Source organism: Rhipicephalus sanguineus, chromosome 9 (genome assembly GCF_013339695.2).
Source record: "Rhipicephalus sanguineus isolate Rsan-2018 chromosome 9, BIME_Rsan_1.4, whole genome shotgun sequence".
NCBI classification, from domain to species: Eukaryota; Metazoa; Arthropoda; class Arachnida; order Ixodida; family Ixodidae; genus Rhipicephalus; species Rhipicephalus sanguineus.
Window position 1 is genome coordinate 40,209,656 of NC_051184.2, and position 20,508 is coordinate 40,230,163.

The window sequence follows — 20,508 nt, forward strand, 5'->3', positions numbered from 1 at the left end:
CTGCTTGGAGTTCAATTTGCATGCTCTGCTCGTCGGGATAATCCGCCGCTTCTGTCCATATTGTGATGTCATCCGCGTAGATAGTAAAACGGGCCGAAGTTTCTTGCTCAAGCCTTTCTGCCACACGCGTCATGGCCAGATTAAAGAGCAAAGGACCGAGGATGGAGCCCTGGGGTACACCCCTATCCAGATAATAGGTCCTCGGACTCCAACCCGATGCTTTGCCGTGGAGCCTGATTGGTCTACATTGGAGAAAGCTGCGAATCCAATTATATGCTTTTTGGCTGGGATACCTTGCTGCCAATTCTTGTAGTATAGCCTCTTGTTTCACGTTGTCGAATGCTTTGCGCATATCTACTGCAAGGATATAGTCTGGCATCAGTTTACGAGATTTGCGGTTGATTACTCTGCGAAGTAACCACAGGCAGTCATGTGTGCCCATGTTCGGCCGAAAACCTGCCTGCGCAGGGTGTAGTCCGGGTTTCTCGTATTCGATGTAGTACTGTATCCGTGTGTTCAGCATTCGCTCTATGAGTTTGCAGACTGTAGAAGTCAGAGCTATTGGTCGCAGATTCGCTGGCTTTGTATGGTCTTTTCCTGGCTTCGGTATAGGATAGATGAGCGAAAGTTTAAGGGAATCGGGTACAAGGCCGGATTCCCAGGATTCGTTAATGATAGTTAAAAGTTTTTTTAGTGTTTCGTCGCTGAGATTGCGAAGTTCTTGCCATGTCACTCCATCGTGTCCAGGGGCGGACTTCTTTTTGCTCTGGGCCAAAGCTGCTACAAGCTCACCTAGCGTGAAGGGTGTGTGAAGCTCCGCTCTAGGGTCGGCTATCCTGATATATGGCAGTTGTAGTGGTGGTGTTTCAGCAGCATGTGGGAAAAAAGTATGAATGACGCGGTCCTCTAGTGATGTGGGCTCTTCCCGTAGGAAGAGTTCTGAGAGAGGAGGCGCGCCTTTCTTTTTTCCAAGTAGGCTCCTGAGAATCTGCCATAGCCTTTTTAGACCAGGTTCTCGACCCAACTTTGCGCACGTGTCGTGCCACGCGTCGGCTTCGAGCATTTCTTGGTATTCTTTTATCAGTCGGTATTGGCGCTTGAGACGCATGAGGTCCCGATGACGTTTTCCTTTATATCGGTATTGTTGTGTTAGGCGATTAGCCTTGCGCCAGAGATTTGCTAGATGCATATCCATGTGCGTCGCGGTGTCATTGCATGGGATATATTCCCTGGCGTATGAACGCGCCTCAGCGACTGCAGCGCTGAAACCTTCGAAATCTGTAAAACAATCTCCGGTGGCCATTCGAAATTTTTCCCAGTCAAAAACAAGTACCTCTCTTTTCTCTCTAACCTTTTTCCGATTGAGTGTAATGATAATGGGTAGATGGTCACTTCCCCATGTTGTCGATTTAACTTCCCACTGCCGCACGAGCCCGGCAGAGGCTAGCGTCAAATCGGGTGTCGTGTCCTGCTGCTTCGCGTGCAGCCCTATACGAGTTGGCGTGTCCAGTGAGTTGCATATATTCAAAGTCGACATTTCTATTACATCGTGGAATACGCGCCCTCTCCGATCAGCCTTGGTGTAGCCCCAGGTTGGATGTTTGGCGTTGAAATCGCCGCCCACTAAGATAGGAAGGCTTCCCGCCTGTGCCTCTACTTCACGCAGCCATTCAAAAGAGTCGTTCCGATCTTTGCTCGTTAAAGGCCTGTAGTACGCGGAGACTGCAACCATTGGACGATGTCTTTGCGGACTTAGCTAAACTGCCACTACCTCTCTAAATTCGTTACTTGGGTGTGGAATTTGGAGTTCGGTAGCAGTGCAGTCTTGCCTAACTAAAACAGCGGCCTGGCCTTGCGCTTGCTGATTTCCTTTGCCCTGATGTAGTATGGTAGCTTTTTGAAAGGTGCGATAACCTTGAACTCTGCATGGTCCTCTTGTCTCCTGTAGCAATACGACAAGAGGTTTGAGTTGCTTAATTTGCTGTCTTAGTGTAGAACCATTCTGCGTGAAGCTGCGACAGTTCCACTGAATGATTATAGGTCGTGTAGCCATATTTAATCTGCCGGCTTACGCCGTTTAGGTTCGTCATCTCGAGTCTGCAGAACTTTGTGGATTTCCATGAAAAGTGTTTGCATCTGTGTTTGTATTGCATTAGTTACAGCCTGAAATTCTTCCCGTAGATTCTTTTCTAAACGCTGAGTCTCAGTGTACCTTTCTTGCCTTAGGATGCTCAACATCTGTGCATATGCCGAGTCTTGAGCAGTGACAGGCTGTGACGCTGAGGGCGTCTTACTCTGCTGGGACGGCGCAGCTCCGGTGTAAGGCGGCGTTTTAGAATTCGCCGTAACTTTCTTGCTCGAAGAACGCCCGACGCGACTTTTTGATCGGCCGCGTTGTGCTTTAGCTGTCGGTGAAGGTTGTTCACCTTCCCGAGATGGCGTTTGGGGTGGTATATCTCGCTGCTGTGGTGTCAGCCTTTCGAGCAATTCCTGTAGCATGGCTCTCAGCTGCTGATTTTCTTTTTTTAACTCTTTTATTTGTTGCTCATGCTCATCTAATAGCACAGGTTGTTTGAGGATGCCCGCTTGTGCTTTTTCAGACCAGCTGACTGTCTTCTGCGGCACCTCTGCATTATGCCTGAGATTCTGAAAGTCTTTCGGTGCACGACTAGGACAGGCTGAGTTTAGTGATATATGGCCCTGCTTCTGACAGGCAACACAGAACAGCTCTTCATCGCATTCCGCATTTTCAGGATGTTTTCGGCCGCACTGCTTACAAACTTCCTCTGAAGGGCAGTACTTGGCAATGTGTCCCAATCCGTGGCAGTTATAGCAGGCTATGATTTTCGGTTTGTACTCGTACACCCTTGTGATCTCATAGTCAAATACGAGCCTCGTTGGGGTTGATGGCGTATTAAACGTCAGCAGCAGCATGTTCGTCTTTCCAAGTCGCCGCGCGTCAAGGATAGTGGCCGTTTCGCATCTCAAGTGGTCCATGATGTAGTCGATAGTCTGGTCGGGACGCACCTTGATAACCCCCCGACTGCTACCTGCTCTCTGTGTCGGAACTCTTTCGATGCGCACTTCATACATACGAACTCGGCCGCACGTTTTTTCAGTCAATCGTGTCAGCGCTGTAAGCCGTTCAGCATGTTCTTCATCCCTCACTGTAACTTTTATGCAGTTCGCTGCAGATTCGTAACGGAAGATCGCTAATTCTGCTAGCTCCCAACTTTTAGCTGTCATCTCTAGTGCAGCCGTTATAGCCTGTTTAGGTATATCATGCACATGTACCTTATTAAGTGGCCTGATCGAGAGAGCAAAATGAGGTCGACTTACCCGTTCGAGGCGAAGCTGCTCGGGCTTGACTTTCCGGATCGGTTTCCGCTTGGTAAACAGAGACCACTCTGCGTTCCCTTCGTCGTCGCGCGCGTCTCTGGCACCCACCCCATCGTCGCTTGTATCCTCGGTATCCATTTGGTCGTTTAGTGGTGGCCCTGTCTTCCTGGTCACCTCCCTCAAGGGGCGTAGTCCGGCATCTTCTGCTGCTACTCGGCGTTCGCTTGGCGTTCCGTTGTCCTCGGCGTGCTTCGCTCGACGCGCTGTCTGCATCCTGGAGGAGCTGCTGTCCAATTTTCCGGCCTCTCTCCTGCTAGGCGAATACGAAGCTCCAGCGTTCGGTTCACTCGAATGCGAGTGGTGCGGTGGCGTCGGCGGCATGATGATGGATTCACCGAGCCGGCATCGCCGGGACCGCACTCGAGTTGGGCCTTCGCGCTGTTAAGCCTAAGGGAGCAGTCCGCCGTTCAAGCGTTCGTCGTAGCCAAGAAAAAGACGGCTGCTGATGCTTCGAAAAGGCAGTGTACACTCACCAAAAACGTTCACAGAGACGTTGCTCAGTTTTCCGCTCACTGTGCGATAAGCTGCACAATTTACCATAAAAACATCGAAGAGCTCAGGTGAGATGCGTCTTCACATTGTGGCGATCAAAGCGCCACCCCTCCTGAAGAATAGTTCCATCATTTCACGGCGTTGTTGATCGTGGAGAAGGTAACAATGAAATCATGAACAATTCGGCTATTTTTGAGCAAGGCGCCTAGGCACTCCTCACGTAACCCCCCCCCCCCCCCCCCACTGCTGTCTCTTATGCTTCGTTAAACATGTTCCCGCTATTATGTAGACGATTTTACGTAATACATATGGGCGCCGCCACCTTTGGCTGTTAAACGAATGTTTTTTTTTTATTTTTGTATATTACGAAATGGATTGATAAGGTCACGAAACGTCGAATGCACCAACTCAACCGTTTTCATGCGTACGCGTCTACCGTAGTGTGGTTCGTTTAGTTATTAAAGACACAAAACGGCAAGGTTAACAGCCCAATATAGTAGCACCGAAACCCATCCGTAAAACAGTCTATAGAACGCAGAGTGTCGGAACGGAACGAAAACCGAAAACGAAAAACGAAAAAAAAAACGATATTTTTGACCGGAACGAAAACGTAACCGAAACGTTATTTATTATTTAGTTCCGGAGTGAAACCGAAATTTTTTCAATCGTTTTTCGGTTCACGAGAAAATTTCGCAATCCGGAACAACTGAGCTCATGCAATGTGAGCATATCTCAGGGTATAGTATTAGCGCGTACCTCAGACAGGGAATCCAAAGCAAAGATATGTTGAAATTGTGCGAAAAACGAGAGCAGTGGCAACCAGAGATGTTTATATTAACGCAAGTGGACTTTTGCGCGCCTCTCAAGCAGGCCAAAGTGGAGAGGGCATTGTCGGCGCTGAAGTTTGTTACAGCGAAAGCTGTTATGAGATCACAACAGCCGATTTTGGCTCCATAGTTGTCCGAAGCCGCCGGTGTACGCGACCGCTATCGCGTTGTATAAGAAAAAATTAAATGAGAAACAAATTTCTAGGATCCGCGCCCTCTGCATGGCAGACGGGTCTTCCACCACAGTGTCACGCTGGTGCTTATAACTCCATCGCAAAAATACTCTACACAGGCGTCATGTCGCGCAAGGAATCGCGTTAACATATGTAATATAGCGTGTCAGAAGAGTAAAATAACAACCAGTCATTACACAATGCTAATAGCGCAAAAACTGTGTGGTTTAACGCTTCCCACCAGTGTTGCGGAGTTACCACTCCGGAACTGCAATGACTCCGGAATATTCAACGTATTGGCGACCCCGCAATGGAATGGGGACAACGCTCGGAAGAATGGAATGGGAATGTAATTACGTCTTTTTCCGAAAATAGAGGACGTTTTCGTCTACGTGGTGTTTTTCAAGCTTCAAACGTTAGTAAGTCAGAGCCTCGCAAGTTAACACTAAAGCAGTATTTTTAAAATGGCTTAGCTGATTACAAGCACGGTACATTTATAAGCAACGCGCCTACTACAAACGGAGGCATAAGTTAGTGTACAAACAAATGCATTGTCCCAGCAGATACCGAAGGGAGAAACAAATTACCCCTGCGCGTTGGTTTCCATTGATACCCTCACACGAAAGTGGCGAATACTCTATGCACAGCCTGATATTTATCTCACGAGCAGTTTAGTACCTGACACACGTAAATAACCTTTGCGACAAGGAAGACATTGCATGCCTGCGTACAGGCGAACACAGAAAGTTCTCCTCACCCCATCCATGCTTGCGAGGCGCGCTTGACAAGCGTGAGTGCTGACGGGCAGTGCGGCCCAGTGTTCCGTATTCGATGCAAAGGCGCTTTTGTCAGCATAAAAATACGCTATGTCGTCATTTTAGCATTAACAGATTTAAGCTTAAACAATATTGAAACACCACCATTCGTTCAAAATTGTTGACCACGCAAATACTATCGGTAGCGGGAGAACTGCCCCTATGGGAATTAGTAGGGCGGTTGTACTACACGAGATATGTCACCAAGCTACTATTCCTCGACCTTGGCAACGTGTTTTGCGTACTCTTGCAGTTCCTAATGCATTCGATGACATCAGCTTAATGGGGCGTTCATTCTCAACTCGATAAAACTATCAAAATGTCTTTCCTACGTTGAGGGATTACAGGAATGGAATCGGACTGCCAGGCCATTCCCTTAGTGCCAATGGGCTGAGTTTTTTTCATTCCGAGGAATTGAAAGGAATGGAAGCGCGGCAAGTTCTAATTCCCCGGAATGGAATTGGAATCGAATGGAGGAGCCCATTCCGCAACACTCCTTCCCACCCACTGCAAAGTGCTCAGCCATAATTCTTCATTATCAGCCACAGCACAAAGTGCAGATAATGCCTTACAGATGTGTAGTGGGTACCGCGATTCTCCGAAGAATGAAGAAGAATGGCATAGAGAGAACTTCGCTACTTCAGAAAACTTGCGACGATTTATAACGTAGTGGGTACGTTGCATGTTTACTTGTATTAGTTGCCCCAAGAGATAACAACAGGCTCTACAAAGTCCGCTCTTCTAGCTTTTGCTGTGACTTTCTACGTGTTTTACGCAGGCCTGGCGATCTTCGTTATCAGAACAGCGATCTCGCACATCAGAGAGTACACTCAATGACGTGCTACTTCTGCGATCGTGCTCACTTTCTTGACACAAAAAATTAAACCAACTAAAAAAATTTGTATTTGTCTTGTGAGAAAATAAATACTATGACTTTGAAATGAATACTGATTTGTGCTAGTTCGTAGGAATACGTAGTACAGTTACTTCCGCTCCTCTGAAGAACGTGTTTTACCCTTGTCCCACTTTCTTAAGAGGAGGGCAAGTAACTACATCACAAATTCAATGTTTTTTTTAATGATTGCTTTACCTTTTTCATACTTTCTTTTTTATACAAAAAAAAACCGTTACGAATCGTTACGGAACGTTTTTTTTTTTTCGTTCCGGCACAGAAACGAAACAGAACTTTGTGCGGTGAAACGAAACTAAAACCGAAACGAAAAACATTTCGTTCCGACACCCTGATAGAACGTATCTTTATAAGGCCGAAATTTTGTGCTTTTTTTGACCAAATGGAACACAGAGCGCGCCCTAAAGCATAATTATGGTACCGTGGCCTCTAGCGTCATCTGTCCTGTGCCCCAAAGACCACTGAGCCGTGCAACCACTTGTCAATGCGTGATGACGGTGCAATCACAAGCGTGTCTATGTGCGCGTTGCTTGGTATGCCTATCATATTTTGTTTTTCTGCCCGGATCATCCTATGCAATTGTACGGTAGCAAATGAAGTACAACCTGGTTAACGTCTCTGTTTCGTTTTGGCCTATTTATCTTATTCCCTTTCACTTTAGAGCAAAAGTTATACTTCGCCATGTTTCCCAAGGTCATTCATCGCGTCGCAATTATCTTGATCTGCGGGAACGCTAGTGTGGCAGGCGTGACGTCACGCCACATGATGCGCTGCGGAGAGACGTCTCAGCTGCGCACGCTCGGAGCCACGCCGCTACGGTACAACGTGACTTTGCAGAACCAAGCCGCACATATCATTAGATCGTAATAACTGAGTTCACAAGAGTCAAAATCAGCCTATATATATATATATATATATATATATATATATATATATATATATATATATATATATATATATATATATATATATATTTGACTTCACTATACTGTTGCTATGACCATCATTTTATACACAGCAACATCCTGGTACCTTCTCGAGTATAGATATGGTATCACCCAGGAACTTCTAGTTTCTCCTACGTCCTACGGAACGCCTGCCGGAACGGCTTCGGAACAAGAAGCTGGGTGAACTGCGACGTACTACTACTCCGCAGACAGGCGTTTCCTATACACTTCTTACTATCCACTCTGGCATTAACTCAACAGGATTACCTCCCGAAGGGCATGACGTAAACTCTACATGTTCATAGCTAACGTTCGCCATCGCAAGTTCTTTCCATGTATAATCGTGAGAGTTCAGACCACTCGCACGCAGGCCCACGTGCGTGGACACAAACACATACACGTTCACACACACATACAAGCACACACAGACTTATAACAAACCATACATACCTAGACTAACCCTTACAACAAACATATGCTAACCATTACAACAAACGCACTCGACCGCGGCCACCTCGTCACTCGCGCATGATTGGGTCGACGCTGATTGAATCAATGGCTGTTCTTCATGGCACGCAAGCTCAGCGAAGCAACGCCTGTCCGCCTCAGCCGTTCCGTTCCGTGTCAACTGTCATACGGTTTCCCACCTGTCGCCACCGGTATTCGTTTAGTCGAGAAAAACGAAGCGGTCCCATACACAGACAGGCCTTTGCTAGAGTTACTGAACTGCAATACATCAATCTGACAGGACCCTCACCTGCGACTTTGATGCTGTATCTTGCGAACGAGGTTGCAAGCGTACACTGTCATTGCTGGACGCCCCTGGAGGAAGCCTCTGCAGAAAAAATAGAAACAATTGACAGTAACCAGTACATTACTATGGGAGAAGCTGTACATAGCAGTCTCTGTCAACAATGTTAGTTTGTACGGACAATTTCCGATTTTAAGCCTCACAAGTGGGCCTTACTTTTACCTTTGCCCTACAGGTTTCGTAACGTAAGTAGAACTTATGCACGTGGGAAAGTGTTTTAGAAGTACTAGGTGCAACGAATGACCGTGACCGTTGTCTTTTGTTGGGCAAGATTTTTTGCCCCTGGTACTGCATGCCATTCGTAGTAGATATGTGATCGCTGTATAGTTATACCATTTCACATAGATTCCACCAGCAGTTATCTAGTGTTTTACGCGCCAAAACTACGATATATGGGGAACGCCGTAATGGAGGGCTGGGGAAATTACACGGGCCTCTAGCATTTCGCCTCCATCGTAATGCGACCGCTGCGGCCGGGATCAAACCCACGACCTCCGGATTAACAGCCGAGCACCGCAACAACCTTGGCACAGCCACGGACAGATTCCCCAAAATAATCGGCACGAATCGGCAAAAATGTTTGTCTTTGCGCAGCTCGTATGAAATAACATGACGGGTGTAATTAGCATTGACGTACGCAGTGCATGGCTGGAAATGCTTGCTCGAAGAAATAGACGAGAAGGGATGTCGGACACAGGGTACCCGCGCTTAGTTTCAAAGCATGCCAAGCAAGAACGATGCACTGGGTCCATTCATTCGCCGGTAAGTTCATGATGCCATCGTAAAAACGTGAGTCCCCTGAACGCCCAATTCTGTAACTGCTGACAAGTGACTGCTGTGTGTATCTCATACAAGAAAAAAACAAACTCAATAAATGAAGCAAAAAGGCAATCTCGAGAGTTGAGAAACCACCATGAGAAGCGTGCAACTGATAGAAGTACGAAGCGCTAAATGATATCCACGCTGGTTTCGCAGGAATGGTTTCGAGTTAATAAATAGTTCACACTTTCCCTGCGATGTGTCGGGTTCACTTGGTAGTAGAAATTTCCTGTTGAATACGCGTTCCCACTTTCCGCACCCGGGAGAGAATAAATTTTCAACCAACCCCAGAGCTTCCATTCCACGAAACCTCTATGTTGTTCCCTATCACACAAGGCTAAACTGAAACAAAAAGAACGCCATAACTCTAGCACATGCTGGCGTTCTCCACCATCTACTGACCCGTCGTTGCTTTTATGAAACAGTCATACTATATGCTGCCCCAAGAACCAACGCAGACACAATGACCGCTCAGTCATAACCTGGTGATCATTTCGTGTTTCGTCTCATCGCAATGATACAAAGCGAATAACGCTACTATAATGGTTCCAGAATCCGTTGCAGGTCCCGGTTCATTCGAGACATAGCAGACGGCATCTGATCGAATCATCACGGGCTGAGTTACTCTCCCACGCTGACGCGTTGAACGAAGTCACCTTTATCTCATATAGAATTCACATGAACAAATTCATCGCTTCGAGACTGGCTGCCGCAATACCTTTTTTTGCTGCCCATTTTGTATAAAACTGAGCCTCTCGAAACTGTCGCAGGTCATTGGAGAACGCCTAGCTAGAGAAATCAATGTTCGACGAGACCTTTTTTTTCTTGCTGGAATTGTTTACATCTATATCATCAGATAACTCGCGTCTCGCCACTGCTACTGGCTTACGTTACCCGAACAAGGTAGTCGAGGGATTTCAGCACATCCCTCGATGCTCTAAGTTGCTGATTTTCACGTTCTGAGACGATGGACATTCACTCAGGAAGAGAAACGACTCAGGCATACACGATCGCGGAGGTCTAGCCGGCGACGTTCGCGACGGATCGTTGGCATGCGGATGACCTGCCGGGCGATTCGAGAACGCTGTCTCGTATATCGAAAGCGAAAAGGAAGGCGGGATCGTATATCGGTGACACCGCGGCTCCCCATAAGCGCGGAGTGTTTTCATCAAAGGCTCTTTCGCGTCCGCACCGCATCGTTCGTCTGCGAGGCGCTTCTCATATCCTCGGGTGTTCCGAGGAAAATGAGTCTGTCGAAACGGTAACAACGGCGAAAAAGCGCAGGACCAGCGAACGAGAAGAAACAAGGAAATGACGCACGTTAGAGCCGGCGGAGTTCTGTAGCTGGCTGCAGCGGCATCTGTCTCGCCTTTTCTTTTCTTTTGTTTTTTTATTCTGCGTCACTGATTCCTTCATGACGTTTGAAGTGGAAGTTGCTCTGAGTCCGTGCTTTCACTGTTGCCGTAGGTTCGAAGATGGCCTTCTACACTCACTCCATCATTTATTTATTTATTTATTTATTTATTTATTTATTTATTTATTTATTTATTTATTTATTTATTTATTTACAAGTACTGCGATCTTTCAATTGAAAGACCATCGCAGGGCGCGGAAAGTAGTTGATAATAGGCACATGCATGAAATCAAACAATGTACGATGAATGAATAACTAGCTACAATGTGATACATAAGAGTATGGTGCGAACACTATTACAGTAAGTTTACACAATAACATAACACAACAATTACAATAAAGTAAATTATACAATGCAATAATAAAGTAGGGTTTAAGTGAGGCAGCTTTCAAACAATGACAGTGCGTTATGTAATACAGCATCATTTGCAAAGTTATTCCCATCATAATTTTCCTCCAAAGTCATTTTGTTTTCTTCGCCTCTTTCGATGTTTTGGTTGTTCTGAACGAACAGATTGCGTCGCAGACATCATCGTTTACGCCTCGAATATCCCCGTGACGCTGCTTTGCAGCCGCGTCAAAATGTTCGCAAGCCATTCTTGTTATCTGTTACCTTCCTCTCAAATTCGTCGATCAATAAAGACCGAGCTCCCCTAGAGCTCGGTACAGGAACGCGTCAAACACCCTTATGAATGGTTATTGCCACCACCTTGGAGACGTTCGTGTTCGCGCCACATTTATGCCCGAACGAAGCTTGACTAATATTGTACAGTTACAATTTGCGTCGGTATGTCGCCTACAAAGAGAGATGACGCACGCGAGAACAATGGTGATATCCCCGTCAGAAATGATCAAACATAAACTGATATTTAGCATACGTTGAGGGATCAAGCGCAGTCACGAGTATGAAACCAAACGTTGAATTATAATTGCTGGGGCTTTTACGTACGAAAACCACGATATGATTATTAGGCATCCCGTAGTGGTGGGCTCCGGAAATTTCGACCATCTGGTGTTCTTTAACGCGCACTGACACCGCATGCTTTTCACCTCCATCGAAATGCGACCGCCGCGGCCAGGATCACACTCGCGACTTTCGGATCAGCAGCCGGGTACCGTAAACACTGTACCTCTGAGCCGGACCAAATAGTCGTACGAAAAGCTTCGGAAATGCTTGAGCTTCACCTTCAAGAGTAGAACGTGATAGAGTAATCGGGCCCCGTGCGCATCGTTTTCACAATCGCTAGCCTCGCTTCGCCCCTCGATAGACACCTCCATTGCGCAGCAAGGAAATGAACGTATGTGCTCGTAACATTGGCTGTTTCAAACTATCCCAGAATGCTTACTGTAAGTACAGCTGCGAAGTGTCCACTAAGACATAATTCTTCCTTTTGCGAATCGGCGAAGTTACCCACTACACGTCCGTAAGGCAAGACGCGAACCTACGCAGCTGCTCACTTTGTTGATGCTTTTGCTGCTGATGATGATTAAATTTGCCTGATCGGTTTGTAAAGGTTGTAAAGATCGGTTGTAAAACACCCAGTCGTTGCGCAATTCATATGTTTTGACGCCTGGCGCGATTCTACGCTTCTGCCCCCAATATTAGATGCGTTAAGGAAACTCCTTCCACTACATGGCATTGATATAGTGTCTTTTTCCACAGAAGTTTCATGTAATGGCGTGGACCTGTCCGAAAGGTTGCGTCTTTCATGTTCTCCGCTTCAAAGGATTCATCGGCCTTAGGCCGAGGTGCTGCTCAGGCCTCAGCTAGCAGTAATAACTACCGTGTTGTGCTTCCTCGCCTACCTTCCGGTAAGCTGGTCGTCGACTCCGTTTTTCTACACGCAGACTTAGCTGGTCGCCCATGCCGGGCTCAGGACTTCAGAGACGCCCTTCGGGATGTCATCGACATAAAGGAAATCAGTTCTATAGGCCAGTTTCAAATGTCACATGTGTGGATGGTGACGTGCAAGTCAACACTAACGAAAACAAAGCTTGTGACACGTAGTGAACTCTTCGTAAAAAGCCAGCGATGCCTTGTAATCGACCCGGAACCCACAGAAGTGAAGATGAAGCTTCTATGGCTTCCCGAACATTTGGAGGATGCCTACATTCGAGAGGCGCTACAGGTTTTCGGGAAAGTCAGGACAATAATAATGGAAAACTGGAAAGTGGCAGACATGGAAGAAATGCGGACTCTTAATCGTGATGTGGTATTGTCCCTCGCCGATGGAGTTCGAGTGGGTGACATTCCACACCTTCTTACTGTCTGTGGAGTTCAGAGCCTCATACTGATTCCTGGTCGTCCGCCACTTTGTCTACGTTGTAACAAGGTTGGACACATCCGTCGCAACTGCAGAACTCCACGCTGCGATGACTGTCGACGCTTCGGTCATTCCACCGAGGACTGCGTGATGACGTACGCTAACAAATTACGGCAACGCACGCAGCAACAAGAGGATAGCTTACAAGAACATATTATGGATGTCACGGAGGTTTTGGATGCGACAGGCGACTCTCCGGCTACAACCGATGCGGATGGATTGAGCAAAATGCCCGCTGAAGGCACGCGAAAATTGCACCCTGATACGGCTGCGGGAAGTGCCACGTGCGAAGTAACAAGAGACCCATCCAAACAGCAGCCCAAAGGTAACTTTGAGAAGCTTGAGGCAAAGGAGGTAGTCCCTGCGAAGAAGGCGGTTGAAGATATTCCACTTGCTTGTTCTTCAGTTCCTCAGCAGCCTTTTCATCACGGTGCAGTGTCAGAAGACGACATGCAAGGTTCTCCTGAGGCTACAATTCCTAAGCGACGCACGACGTCCTACAGTTCGGAATCCAGCAGGGACAGCGACACTGCGAGTGTGAATAGGAAACCACGCCGTCGGCGAACTTCCAAGCACAAAGGAAAATGTCGGAGGTCAAGGTCTAGGAGGCCTGGTGGAGGTTCAAGGGAAGCTTCACCGTCGTCCTCCAGGACTGACCACATGGGACAATAAGCATAACTGTAGGTAACCATCATGGCGCACTCCGAGCGACTCAACTTTGCGACTTTGAATGTACGTGGTCTTAGGTCTTCGCAGAAACAGGCGCAGCTCCGTAGACTTATCGCACGAAAGCGCCTCGACTTTGTCGCCATTCAGGAGACAAAGATTGAGAGTGACGAAGAGACTGAGAGGGCCTTACGCCCTTTCCTGTGTGACTATAATGTTTGTGTTTCACATGCAAACGGTTTATCTGCGGGCTGTTGGTTGTTTCTGCGAAAAAGCCTACCCTGTTCAGCCATTACTACCAGTGTCGATAACGAAGGCAGATATATCTGCTGTGATTTTGTATTGCAAGGAGTGCCATGGCGAATCATTAATCTATATGCGTTTAATGAGGTTTCACAGCGCCTTGATTTATTCAACAATTTATCTGGCCTAATTTTTTCTGATCGATGTACTGTGTTAATGGGAGATTTCAACTGTGTGTGTGATCCTAACGACGGTAGCAATCCTGATAGTCGACGAGATAAGAGTGGCGAGCTTTTGTCTGACATTGTAGCTAACGCAGGGCTTATTGACATAGGTACTTCGGGTCACGTAACTGCGTATACCAGACTACAGGGATGCTCTTGTGCTCGCCTTGATCGGATTTACGTGTCATCATCACTTATCTCTCGTGAGTGGTCATGCAACACTGAACCGGTTTCGTTCTCAGATCATTGCATTGTTATTGGACAAACGGGTGCCAACCGCCGAAATCAATTCCGACCACAATGGGCGCTCTGGAAGATAAACTCAGAGCTTCTACGCGATCAGGAATTCATTTATCAAGTTAGAGCGGCGAAGATGAAATCGTTTTCCATGGGGTTGCATATATTCGCTGCTTGGGAATTGTTTAAACAAGAGGTTCGCTCAATAGCCATCGAGATTGGGTCTGTGAAACCTTACTACAGGAAGAATGAGGAAAAGACACTTCTTAAAAGCCTCTGTAATTTGTATGAGATGGAATGTGAAAGGCCAGGCGAGTACACCAATGACATCGAAAACATTAAGTGTCAACTACAACATTATGAGACTATCCGCTACAGAGGGGCACGTGTTCGATCACGAAACAGGCGGACACTAAATTCTGAGCAACCGACACGTCAAGCTCTGCTAGATGAACATAATCATGCTATTTCTAAAGCAATTCCTGATCTATATGCTAACGGAACTGTGATAACAAACACAATAGAGATAATTTTTCAGTTTGAAAGGTACTATGAAGCTTTGTTTAGTGCCATTTCATGCGATTCGGATGTCGACCTAAAGGCTACTTTTGTTTCCCTTTTGAACCCATTGAAAGACGATGACTGTGCTGCCATAAACAGTTCAATTACAATACAGGAAATTGAGCAGGCAATAGATCAACTACCTTTATCGAAGCCACCTGGCCCTGATGGAATTTCAGCCGAGTTTTACAAAACGTTTAAAACTACTCTTTCTCCGATTTTGCTGGATATCTTCAAAACAAGCTATGACATGGAGACGCTCCCACGGTCTTTCTGTAAAAGTCATACGGTCTTGATACCAAAAAGCTCTGATAAAGAAAAACTGCGTTGTGTTGAGGGTTACAGACCAATATCGTTATCAAATGTTGATTACAAAATCTTTGCGAAAGTCCAATCAAATCGGTTGCAATTTGCGATGTCGATTCTCATTGGTCCTCATCAGACATGTGGAATCAGAGGTCGCTCCATACAAAATAATATACACGTCATGCGTACAGTTCTTCAGTACTGCTACAGTAGTCAAGAACAGCTGGCAATGTTGCAGGTAGACCTCGCAAAAGCTTTTGATCGTGTGAGCCATACATTTCTTTTTTTCTTTCCTTGAACATGTCAATATTGGTTCCATAGTACTTAAAGGAGTCAGACTTTGTTATAATGATTCTTCGACTCGCCTAATTGTTAATGGTCACCTTTCAAAATCAGTTGCTATTGGCTCGTCTGTAAAGCAAGGGTGCCCAATGTCACCACTTTTTTTTGCCCTTTATCTTGAACCACTGTGTTTGAGCATTATACAATCGAGTCGTATCCGAGGATTCAGCATATTAGGCAATGAAGTTAAAATATTAGCTTATGCAGATGATGTAGCGATCCTTTGCACCGATAAACCAAGTGTTGAAAATGCGATATCTGAAATTGGGAAATTTGGCATTGTTTCTGGAGCTCGTTTAAACTCCTCAAAAAGTTTAGGATTATGGTTTGGCTCATGGGGCAGTACGCCGAACCAGTTTGCAGGGGTTAACTGGACTCGCATTCCACCAAAGTACCTTGGTGTACCACTAGATGCGTATAGATTCAGTGCACGCTATTGGAAAGAATGTGTCCCTTTGATTGAACGGCAGGCCCAGGCATTTGTTCCATATCGCCTTTCAATTTTTGGGAGAGCCAAAGCTTGTAATACTTTTTTAGCAGCAAAGCTTTATTATGTGCTGCAGCTTATTCATTGTGCTAGGTCTTACGTGCAACGCTTCCATCGTATATTTGCAACTTTCATATGGTCTTCGACTTTTGAGCCCATGCGTCGTGACAACATTTTCAGACAAGTTAGTGACGGTGGTTTGGGTTTAATACATTTGTATCTATGGCAAACAGTTTCACGCTTCTTCTTTTTCCGTGACAGTTCCCATCCCATCATTCGTTCGTTCTTACAAGTTAATTTCGTTAATTGTTTCTCTGACTTGGTTGTTTCCTCAAACTTCTCCGCACGCCCATGCCTGTGGGGATTTATGGAGGAAGTTTACTTTGCTGTTCGATTTCTTAAAGCCCGATTTTCAACAGAATATTTGTATACTGTATCACGCAAAACACTATATAAGGACTTAATATCTATGCTCTTCCCTCCTCCGATGTACCGATCATCATATTTTGATCTTCCAGGCCACGGTGTGTTGAAACGAGTGCAAAAAATGTATATATCTCCCAATTCAAAAACTTTCTTCTATAAACTCCATTCTGAAACACTCCCCGTAAAAACATGGTTACAAACAAAAGGCATTTTTGTATCGTCGGTCAACTGCCGTATCTGTGATGTACCTGAAACAATAGAGCATTGCTTCGTGAGCTGCAAAGATGCGATTCTTTTCTGGGATGTCCTTCAGCGAACTCTACAGAAAGAATTTCAAGTTATTTCGTACACTATTCGTTATTTGATGCCAACACCTCTTGATGAAGTGCCGTACGATATGTTCTTTGTTATTGGTATGCACAGTTTGTGGAAGACGCGAATGCAGGACCGTAACGCAGAGCCGATCACCTCATCACGTATAGATTTCACCCGAATGGTTATTAATTTAAAAGAAGTTTACGACGAACTTGATTTCAGACCGGAATGGTACAGAATCTTGGCGAGGTGCTTAGCCTCGCCACCTTTTCTGTGCAGCACCTGATGAACTCTCCCTGCAATGAAGGACTATAAGTTAGTCTTCCAGTTTTTGTGGCAGTGCTTGTACTTTGATTGTCGCTAAGTGACTGTAGTAGTGTAACTCTGTGTTATAGACTGTTGTGATACTGTGTGCTATTTTCATACGCATTCTATTAATACCATGATAAAAAAAATAATAATGGCGTGGACCTGTGGTAGAACACCTGCTTGCCACGCAGAAGGCCTGGGTTCAATTCTCACTCGAAGCGAAGATTTTTATTATTTATTTCTTGCATCTTTCTCAATTTTTTCCTCACAGACAGCGCTGATTTATCGATCACAACTAATGAAGCCGACGACGGAATTTTTGCGAAATGAGATCATCACATCAATAAAATCAATTACCTAAGATGGTTCTGCTATTGAAGCGACAAAGTCACGTTAAACTCTTTAAAAAACGGTGCATTTAGGCTATCTTTCTTTCCTACTATAACAATCGTCATCTAGCTGTACTGGGCGAACCTGTACCCAGCAAAAGAAACGCTCACAGCACATTGACAGCGACGAGCATAGTCGTCTGTCGACGACAGTCTGATCTACCGTGGAACATTGCGGTCTTTATACATGCGCCTTCGTGCATTACAGTGTTATTGCCGGTGCCCGCGTAAGTTACAAACGCCCGCTTTTAGCTCAAAAGATTTAGGTATTGTACGTGTGCGTGTGTCTACTCCACTACATGGGAAAGCGGCTAGCTGCCCCTAGCCGTCGTGACTAGGGATTGGCGTTGAAGAATGCCCATATGTTTGTGTGTTTAGAAAATATGACGAACAAGTCAGAGTAACATGTATTCAAAACTACAGGAGGACTGTTCACTCAAGGCCAAGAGGAATAAAAGTACATAAGAGTACTGCGATCGTCAAGTTTGTTGAGCATCACTACGTAGCGCATTGGCACCTCCGGTGCTGCTCCGCTTCTACGCAGCCAGTTAAGAACAACATTTACGTTCCTCTTCGCAAGAATTCGGTACAGTTGCAAATTAAACATTAGAGGCTGCCACTGGACTGTTTCTCTTAGCCGCAATAAAATGAGCATGCAACTGATTTGTGAAGGATCCCGTTAATTGGGATTGGCAGAGTTGAAGGCTGTCGGCATCGTACACTTCCCATGATTCGTTTGCCCCTCGCTGACGTATATGCACATCATGAACGCGCGGGAACGCTACATTTTTTTTTCTTTACAAAGGCGAAAACGTCATGTGCTTCATTGCATGGAGACCGTAAGAGAAACATGACAGGCGAAAAAGTGGTACAAAGATCCGTGTGACCCTCTCCAAGTGAGCCCCGTGTAGAGAGAGAACGACTCGTTGTGACGTCATCATGTGAAATCATATTGACGTCACATTTTGCTAAAATTGATCATGTCACCACAAGGTCACATGACGACGTCGCTTAGTCAAAAGGTGTGTAGATTCCGCAGGTAGTGCAACTTAACGCGAGCTGCAGAAGGCTTCAGGAGGTGGAGGGTGGGGTGGGGGAGGGGAAGAACAATAGACTGAGAAAGTCAAGGTAGTTCAATACGTTTCCCTCGCACTGCGGCGATGCTCAAGCATATGCGTATCTACTGGGGGGGGGGGGGGGGGGTGCAAGAGGGGCGCCAGCCCTCCCCCCCCCTCTCCCCCCACTTAGAAACGGTGGGGAACGGACTTTCGATGGTGGTCAGTGGTCGATAGAGTCGTATACACGAAGTAAACGAAACGCGAGTTCTTTTTTTTTTGCTAGATTTTCGTTTCAAAACGCCTAAACCTGAAGTCAATAGAGCATCTTGCGGTGCTGCGCAAGAAACGTGAGTGAGGCTCGATGCTCGCGCCAGGATAGGCGAAGACATAACAGACAAGTGCTGCTCCGATTATTAACGTTTCTATTTATATAACATTTTATATTTGTATATCATATATTTATATAACGTTTATGTTAACGAAATCGTTACCCAGAAAAAAAAGTTGTGGGTTTACGGTAAATATTTAGAGCACGCGCTGCACTATTAGGTCTGGCATCAAATTTTGGCTATCCGTCTGTTGCAGTCATGCTCGTAGAATTTGCTTTATCAAATCACTCTTACCTGATGAATACTGTATTTAGGGAACAGTGTGCATTGATAAAAAATCACAGCATATCCACGGAGTGAATGATGATGAGTGGGCGAAGCTGCGGAGGTTCATCGGTAAACCGTGAATCTTCCGTGAATTCTGCGCAGTACATCATCACCGACGTGAGATCGGGCGCGTTTATACTAAAGGTTAGATGAGTTATGACGACTTGCAGCTCACTTTAATTTTACATGTACGCTGTTAATTTTCATTGTTTAGAAAACCACTGCTTTAGAAAACATCTGGCGTCTTTCGTTAAGCAGCTGGCGTCTTTTTGTTTTGCTTTAGAAACATCTGGCGTTCTTTCGTTTTGCTTTTACAAAACATCTGGCGTCTTTCGTTGGTTTATTTCATCTATCAACGGCGTTTTGAACAAAATTTTTATTGTTTAATCACGCACAGGAGAAATCTCACCAGGCACTACCTTGGAGGTAAAGAATGGCTGCTAATGGGAATGAGAGACAGAAGAAGTCGGCTTTTAGCTAACGCTGCGAATTTTTTTATTGTTCAACAACGCACAGGAAAAATCTCCCACCGGCACCACCTTGGAGGTCAAAGCGTAAGACTGGTTACGCACTACGACTACGACTACGAGGGACGAACGGGTGCCGCCTTAAGGAGCTTCGCCCCTAAAAGAACGTTCTAACGAGGTTGCCGTGATTAACAAGGCAAACGGCGCACACACAGCGAGGACGGACGGAAGGAACACAGGGTACACGCGCTGTCTGTCCTCGTACAGTGAGCGTTCTGCCTTTTTTATGATCAGACAACAAGCTCGAGATGTGTTACGCCGTGGTTAGCATTGTTACACTTGCAGAACATGGTTGCATCCGAAACAAGATCAGAAACCTCGTTTATTAAGGCGAAAGCCTTAGCTAAAGTGGTTGCTTGGGCGAGTTGGTACGACATATTTCACATAAAAACAGCGCTAAAAAACGGCGGACAGGAGAAAGAAGGACACAGACGGCAGACAGACGGTAGCCGTCTGTGTCCTTCTTTCGCTTGTCCGCCGTTTTTTAGCGCTGTTTTTTATGTGAAGAAAGCCTTAGACGCTTCATCACGCAAGCTCGAACATTGACCGTCGGTGCCTTCGACACGAGCGGTGCAAAAAATCATCACGTGATGACGTCACCATATGACATCACAAATTTTGACGCTATGTGACGTCATGATGATGTCATATGGTGATGCCATCATTACGACTTGATCACATGGCATCGTCGCTAGGTCAAAGGTGGGCAGATCACGGAGGCAGCGCAACGATCACGGAGGCAGCGCGGGAATATCAACACATCGACTGAGAAGAAAAAAATCACAGCATATCCACGGGGTGAATGATGATGAGTGGGGCGAAGCTACGGAG

The 20,508-nt window shown here is 46.0% G+C and overlaps 1 protein-coding gene across 1 annotated transcript; it reads left to right on the forward strand.

Moving 5' to 3' along the window:
- The first annotated feature begins 12,550 nt into the window (after positions 1-12,550).
- Positions 12,551-13,603, forward strand: LOC125759923 (uncharacterized). Its single transcript, XM_049419415.1, has one exon. The coding sequence runs from the start codon at positions 12,551-12,553 to the stop codon at positions 13,601-13,603; it is 1,053 nt and encodes a 350-aa protein (XP_049275372.1).
- Positions 13,604-20,508: the final 6,905 nt, after the last annotated feature.

Coding starts and splice junctions, on each gene's coding strand:
- LOC125759923 (XM_049419415.1), top strand. CDS start 12,551: ATGTCACATGTGTGGATGGTGACGTGCAAGTCAACACTAACGAAAACA.